Source organism: Suricata suricatta, chromosome 8 (assembly GCF_006229205.1).
Source record: "Suricata suricatta isolate VVHF042 chromosome 8, meerkat_22Aug2017_6uvM2_HiC, whole genome shotgun sequence".
Taxonomy (NCBI): Eukaryota; Metazoa; Chordata; class Mammalia; order Carnivora; family Herpestidae; genus Suricata; species Suricata suricatta.
Genome location: NC_043707.1, coordinates 68,898,826 through 68,906,462, shown reverse-complemented (window position 1 = coordinate 68,906,462; position 7,637 = coordinate 68,898,826). Strand labels below are relative to the sequence as shown.

The window sequence follows — 7,637 nt, the reverse complement described above, 5'->3', positions numbered from 1 at the left end:
TCCCCCTCCCCCTCGCCCACCCCCTCCCCCTCCTCCACTTCTTTACAACCCAAGCCTTGCAGCTGCTTGAATAGCAGGCAAGACTGTCATTACAGCAGTATGCTTTTGATTGGCAGAAACTAAGGAGTGGCCTTTACTTTCTTGGGTCTTTGAACCCAAGGCATCCAGCACAAGACCACTTGGCAGGGGTGATGCCTAACTCAGCCCAGGACTTTGGCCAAATTCTACTTTGACTTAGCTCATTGTGAATCACACTCCTTAGGCCACTTCCAATCCCCCCAGTGCAATATTGAAAAATTGGAGGGATGGAATTGGGTTATAAAACAAAGTTTTCCAGGATGGAACTAACCCAATATAACCCAAAATGGAGACATTGATAAAATTCCCTTATTATACAATTCATAGTCTCTTTAAGGAAGCTATCATCAATTAAACTATGGACTTATTGAAATGTACATTTTACTAATACAAGGCTTGTAACTTTATAAAGCTATACAAAAGTTTGATACAATAATTGTGAAGTATATTGAAGTAGTGAGTGTCCCAAGTTCTAGAGTTTCTCATTCTTTGTTGTCTTTAGTGAAAGTGAATGAGAAAAGTTTTGATGTTTAGCTCTTTAGAGTAAGATGCATGAATCATCGTGTGAGACGGTATTCCTCCGGAGAGCATCGATTTCATTTTGAAGTCTTCTGCGTTCATTTTCGATTTCCCTATTGAGTTTTTCAGACTCTTCCTAAAGAGTGATAAGTAAAACAACTGAACTTAGCAGACATTCATGTCCAGATCACTTGAGGGGAAAAAGCCCAAATTATTGATTTCTCTTTGTTTATTTTAATCCATCAGTAAATAACAGAAGACAGTCTCTGAATTCTTTTCAATTCATGCACATTTCTCATTCTTGGTTTCCTACTTGTGTAATCTCATATCTGTTTCTCTAGTTTCAGAAACATCATCATCTCCCATTTCCTGAAATATTGGTGTCCCAAGTAGTATACCCTGCGGCCCCCTCCTCCTTCTCCCCTTATCTTATACATCCTCCCCAGAGGATCTTTGTCACATCTCAGCTTAATTCTCATCTATACAGAGAGGAATGCCAGCTCATACAACTGGGTGTGTAGGTGATCTCTGCAATCAGGCAAGGGGTCTGAGTCTCTGATGAGGCAATTTTTTTCTAGGTCTCCACAGTTATGGGGCAGAAGTAGAAGGAAAGTGAGGGGATCAAGAACTCCAGGTTGACTATACTGCCCTTCAGTGCAGGGCTGTAATCACAAAAGTTCTTGGAGCAGGTGCCTGGGAAACTGGCCACCCTGGGGAAGGGTTGTTTCAGAAGAGTATTCACCTAGGATTTTTACACCAAGTTTGCAGAGACAAACCATTGCAGATCCTATTCTCTGGGAAGGCAGTTCAGATAACTTGCTCAACTGATACTGGCATTGAGCTATCTCTATTTGGAACTTCATTTTTCTCATTGCAGAAATAGGGACCTAAAACTGTGCTTCACATTGAACAGAATAAGTGAGAACATGGATACAAAGTGCTTTGTATAGTGTGAAATAAATAGGAGCTACTGCTTTGTGAGCAATGATAATGGCAATGGACTGAATGAAACAAACTACAGGTGAAGGCCTTCAGAACCAGTGATGATTCAGGCATAGACATAAAGAGATGAATTAATTTAAAACAAGGTAATCACCATCGAAGAAGACTGTCGAGAGGAGTGAACAAGATAACAACAACAACAACGAACACAAACAAGCACTAATTACCAGGGGTTAGAAACGTCCTGGGCTTTTTAACACATATTAGTGCTTATTCTGGGCCAAGCACAATTTAAAACAAATGTTCTCACTTAATTATCAACATACCCCTATCAAATGGGTATTATTACTATCTCTGTTTTTCCTCAAGAGGAAACCAAGGCTCAGAGAGGATAGATAGCATGCCCAAACCATGTATTTAGTAGGAGGTGGAAGCTGGGATTCATACCTGGGATGTTTGACTCCAAAGTCCTTGTCCTGAGCCACAGTACTAGGCTGCCTTCCCCCCTTGTCACTGCGTCCTGCTCTCATCGATACAGGGAGGGGAGATGTGAGAAAATCCTGAGATGAAATAATTAATGAATACCTGGAGTCGACGTTCCAGTTCCCTCTGCTGTTGTATTCTCTGCTGCTCTCGGAGTATTTCCATTTGTCTCACTTGTTCCAGATGGTGTTGCTGCCTTAGTGCCATCATTTGCTCGTTATGCCTTTGAATTGCCTCCAACCTTTGTGCTTCAATCCTTGCAGCCTCTGCTTTCCTACGTTCCTCTAAGAAAGAAAATGACAACCCTCTCTAGGATTAAAGGGCCTCTTTCTTCTGCTTCCCGCTCTCATTATTGCTACTACGTCATAAAGAAAATTCCCTGAAACGGTGCTTTCCTTCCAGGAAACTAGATTGCAGCTGACAGTACATGCCCTATTCAGATTTAGCCTGAGGAGCTAGGAATCATCTTTGGCACTCTAGCTCCAGTTTACTGAGTGTAGGTGAACCAGGCGAAATTAAATTAAACATGTAGAAACGTCTGTCTTCCATCTCCTTCATTTTCGTCTCACCTTCTATCTCCTTTTGTCTCGCTGTGAGAGCCAGGTCTGTCTGCAAGATGGTATCACTTGTAGACTGTTGGGACTGCAGATACTCCTGCAGAGCTTTCTCAGCCTACAAACCCCAAAAACATGCAGTTAGAAGTAGGAAATGGTGACTAGGAATTTTATAAACCTTTGTTTCTTTTTTGTCCCAAGATCTTTTTCCTTCATGGAAGTGCTCAGCCTCATACTTGGTAAAATTGCCAATCAAGTCTCTTCTGTCACAGGGGTGGGCACAAGCCCTTGGCTAGCCAATCAGAGCACCTAAGGCCACTAGGTGCAAAGAATTTGGGTACAGGTGGGGAAATACTACTCCTGGGTGTTTTTAAAGACTGATTTGGGGGGAGGGGCTGGGTGGCTCAGTGGTTAAGTGCCCTACTTCGGCTCAGGTCATGATCTCACTGTTCATGAGTTCAAACCCCACATAGGGCTCTCTCTGCTTGTCAGTACAGAGCCTGTGTCAGATCCTCTGCTTCCTTCTCTCTCTCTGCCCCTCCCCTGCTCTCCTCCCTCTCTCTCTTTCTTAAAAAAAAAAAAAAAAGACTGGGGCACCTGGGTGGCTCAGTCAGTTAAGCCTCTGACTTTGACCTAAGTCATGATTTCATGTTCGCGCGTTCGAGCCCCACGTCGGGCTTTGTGCTGACAGCTCAGAGCCTGGAGCCCATTTCCGATTCTGTGTCTCCCTCTCTCTCTGCCCCTGCTCGCTCATGCTCTGTCTCTCTCTGTCTCAAAAATAAATAAAACATTTTTAAAAATTAAAAAAAAAGACTGAAATGAATTTTGGGCAAATATACACTTTCCCTGTGACTGAGAGCATGAAAGACTAATTATGCTTGCAGCTGTTGGTGTCACCCTGTTGCCATGTGGGGTAAGCCTGCCTGAGAATGAAACCAATGGTGAGGAAAACAGAACAAAAAACTAAAGTGGATGTTGAAAAGAAAGAAGGAAGGGAGGAAATTTATGACATTGTTTGAACTACTGAACGTAGCTATACTTACAATGACATTTAAATGTCTTGCTTTTAGTTTAAGTAAGCCAAGGAATAATCTTTTTTTCCCCTCAAGCTAGCTTCAATTATTGGGATTCTAGGGGTGCCTGGGTGGCTCAGCCAGTTAAGTATTCAACTTCGGTTCAGATCATGATCTCATGCTTTGTGACTTCGAGCCCAGCATCGGGCTCTGCGCTGACAGTTTAGAGCCTGGAGCCTGCTTCAGATGCTGTGTCTCCCTCTCTCTACTCCTTCCTTACTCAGGCTCTGTCTGTCTCTCTCTCAAAAATAAATAAACATTAAAAAAATTATTGGGATTCTATGCCACTTAACCAAGAAAGTCCCTTAATTACAGTGAATGTTCATGGTTGCAATAAAAGTCTGGTGAGTATGGTGATGTAGTTCAGTGTAATTCCACAGCTGTCATTAGAATGTAAATACTTTCTTCCTGTCCCCATTGATTTTTGAAATAATTTCCTTGTAGTTCCCTCCAATTGATAGATAAAACTCAGAATACCTGTATTCCTTTCCTAGGCTCCTGATAGTACTTTGCTTTCAGCTTTTCTGTCTTCTGAATGAAGAGATGGTGTCCTCCTGGTTTTGAATAAATCCCCTGCTTCACCTCATTTTCTAGAGGACCAAATATAGCCTGAAGTAAAGCTGAGCAACGGTTCGATGATGCCTCCATGTTCTGGTTATAAAAGTCATCCTTCTTGGCTTCTAGCAGAGCCTTCAAAGGGATAAGTGTCCATGGAAAAACGTTAACAACAGTTCAACATTTCTAGAAATGGTTCTCAAGAGGAATCTTTATATTTTTCTAGAAACTGGAGGACTACAAGTAAGACTGTATCCTTCCCACCAAAACCTAGAAAAGTTCCAAAGATAATATACACTGTAAAAAAATTATTTTTGTGTATGGAATCCCCTAAAACCTCTTTGTTTTGCTATATCTGCTTTGGATGTTCTCTTCAGACTATAAATCTCTAGACTCAAGCCTTAATTTTAAATGCAACCTACTATTGTACAACATTTCTGGTTTTAGTGTGACACTGGGCCTGCGGTTATCAGTGAGTAAGGGGAACGCAATGCCTGGCTGGAATGATATAGTATGTCCTATTAAACCTGGAGATATAAGTTTTAGTAGGCCCATTTGGCAATTCTGTATGCTTATTTAACAAAAAAGGAAAGTTAATGAATATTTTATGAATACACTGGTTTAAGGGATAAGATGACTTTAGAAAAATAGTCTATAGGTGTAACGTGGTAAGGTGAGTTGTGTGTATGTGAAAGCTTCAGAATCTGTAGGGCCCAGAGTAGTTACCTGTTTGTTTGTTTTCAGAGTAACAGTGATCTCTTGATCACATAAGTGGTAATCATTATTTTTCAGTCTGGTAAGGATTGCTTTTCATCATTCATTCCCCATTTGCCTTTCATAGTAATAAAAATCAACTTTGCCTCGTATTGCTCATAAGCCCCATGAACTAGAGTGGGAAATAAAAGAAGATAATTACCTCTAATTCCTTCTGGAACTTTTGGTTCACATCCTTGAAAGAGTTCTTCATGAAGACTTCTGTGGCCTCTTTTTCACAGGCCATGTGCAGGTTCAGGAGCTCAGAGACAGTTTCCGTGGGCAGCTGCACCTTCTGGCCCATCTGCTGGTCATAGTGGACAATGGCCTGTTTTACTGCTGCTGAGTTCTTGATCTGAGCCAAAGCCACAACTGAGTTCTCTGTGCATGGCAGATCCCCACGGCTGATGGCATTAACAAAGGTCTGCACTAGGCTTGTTAGATCTTCACAGGGGAAAAGGATGCATATATTATTTGCAAGAAAGAGGATATGTGCCACATTGAGTAATTCTGTGAATGTTAATTTCCCAACACATTGCCTGCATTTTTTTTTTTTAGCACTCTTCACACTGTTCATGTGGCCCAAATAAGTTCCTCTGGGAAATTATGTGACCAAGAAGCAAGATTGTTCTTTTTAAGATACAAGTATTCAAAGGGGAAGACTCAAGATGTATGTGATCATCTGCGTTTTGTCTTTTTCCCACTGAGAAATGAGAAAATGGTTATATAAAGTTAGGCATGTTTGTTTGATTTGAATGCTATGGGCCTTTTGCCTCTTTACTCTTCCCTTTCTTTCCCTCTTCCTCAGGTTTCTATTCCCTTCAGAATTGCCTTCAGTCTTTCCCTTCAGTATGTAAAGCTGGCATGAATATTATCCTGCTCTGAAAAAGCACAAAGTGAGCACATTGGACCATGTCTCCTTTACCATTTGTTGGAACTTTCCTGCTTGTCTCCCTTGTCTATTGCATACTTTTGTTTGCACTCAACTTCCTTCTTGAATGCAGCAATAAGGTACAGACTTCTGAGACATAGACGCTGTTGGAGAAACTGGACCTAAAAGTCTGCTTAGATTTCTTTTAGGGTTCTAGACAACCTGGGCCTCTGTTTAATGTTTCTATGAACTCACTTCACTTCTACAGAGAATATATATGTATTTCTCATCTTGTGTCTGCCAAAGGCTGTGACATATCATGTTCTGTATTGGTGGAACAAATGATTAGTCTAATTCAATGGTGGACCACTTATGGGGAGAACTTCTTTAACTTGACCTTTTTTCAGGTTACATTTCTATTTTATTATACTTTGGAGGCATTACTAAAAAAGGACTAGAAATATTTTTGGTATCCACTGGAATTTCATAAAATGCATTTTCAACATTGACAGTGGAAGCAGAAACTTCGAACAGTGGCATTCTTTATGTTGAATTGAAGGAAAAACCTAAAAAAGGTACTCACAGGGTCCATTAACCTTGATGCCTCCTGAGAGAGTCTTAGTCTTGGAATGGTTGAAGATGTAGGAAGAGAATGTTGCCACTTGTTTCACAAATTCAGGATCCAGCTCATCATTATCCAGTGTCTCAAGCTGGGTAAGCTTCTTGCAGTGAGCGGGAGAGTCGAAGATAAAGCATTTCCTTATTGGAAAGAATTCTTTTATACATAGACGGGGCAAATTGAAATTTTGAATACTTTTATCAGTGCCTGGGGAAGGAAATAGGATTCACTTAGTATAACATTAACATTTGTGTGAATTTATTCCCTTCAATTAAATGTGCCTTCCACCTGCTTATTTATTTCAATACATGTTCACAGAACCTAAGCTAAAAGCTAAAGAGTAACTAATCAGGGAAAAAAAAATAAAGAAAAAATTTGCTTCAAGGACCAGGGAGTAATACAATTTAATATTGATGAGTCTATTAGTTCACCATAAATTAATATTGGTTTGGTAGTTTAGCCAGGTGAGAATGAATTTAACTGCCTATACACAAGTGGTAATTTCTTGTATTACTTCTCTCTCTCTTTCCAAAACTGAAGTCCCTGTTACCTTGCTTTAGCTTCAGTGAATTCTCCAGGTATTCATCTTCTGTGATAAGTTGCCCATCTATTTCTAGGGATAGGTAGAAATCTCTCAGAGTCCACACTAAGTCTGGATAGAAACTAGCAAAGTTAGTTGTATCTTCAACCCCATCAAGATCAGGTGAGGATACTGTCCAGAGCAGACTTGACAGTTCTGTCACATAGCTGGGTTGCAGTTAAGGAAAATTTGTGGATATAGTACTGCATATAAGCCCGTATTTAATTCCATGCCTTCCTATACTTTTGTTTTCCCTGTGGGTCTTAACCCAACTACTCATTTCATCTGTAAGTATAGGGACTCATATTTATTATGTTTTCACTTTTCTGTTTGATTCACAGAGACTCACAAACACAACTGAGGCATAGAGTTCTTTCTGGTGTTGGTGCCATCTGAGACCACAAAAGGATACTGCAGTAAGTCCATGGCCCTCTGGTCAATTTTGTTCATAGTATTGTATACAAAGGTACTACTCAGTAGTAATGCCAGTGCAAATATCTGGGTATCATTATTCTTGTCACCCTAGAAGAACAAATTTAAGTCATGACTCATGGTATTCCTAGATGAACAATCATTAAAAATAGACCCTTAACCTACAACTGTTAAACAA

At 40.4% G+C, this 7,637-nt stretch overlaps 1 protein-coding gene across 1 annotated transcript in view; it reads right to left on the bottom strand.

The window, feature by feature from the left end:
• Positions 1 to 393: 393 nt before the first annotated feature.
• GBP5 (guanylate binding protein 5) overlaps positions 394 to 7,637 on the bottom strand; it is a 14,044-nt gene continuing 6,800 nt past the window's right edge. Inside the window, exons 4-11 of the mRNA XM_029947580.1 lie at positions 7,440 to 7,549; positions 6,998 to 7,194; positions 6,412 to 6,654; positions 5,121 to 5,401; positions 4,127 to 4,339; positions 2,592 to 2,694; positions 2,125 to 2,306; positions 394 to 733 (exon numbers count right to left, since the gene is read on the bottom strand). Coding sequence (XP_029803440.1) covers positions 617 to 733; positions 2,125 to 2,306; positions 2,592 to 2,694; positions 4,127 to 4,339; positions 5,121 to 5,401; positions 6,412 to 6,654; positions 6,998 to 7,194; positions 7,440 to 7,549 — 1,446 coding nt within the window. The 3' untranslated portion in view covers positions 394 to 616. The remainder of the gene's footprint in view (positions 734 to 2,124; positions 2,307 to 2,591; positions 2,695 to 4,126; positions 4,340 to 5,120; positions 5,402 to 6,411; positions 6,655 to 6,997; positions 7,195 to 7,439; positions 7,550 to 7,637) is intronic.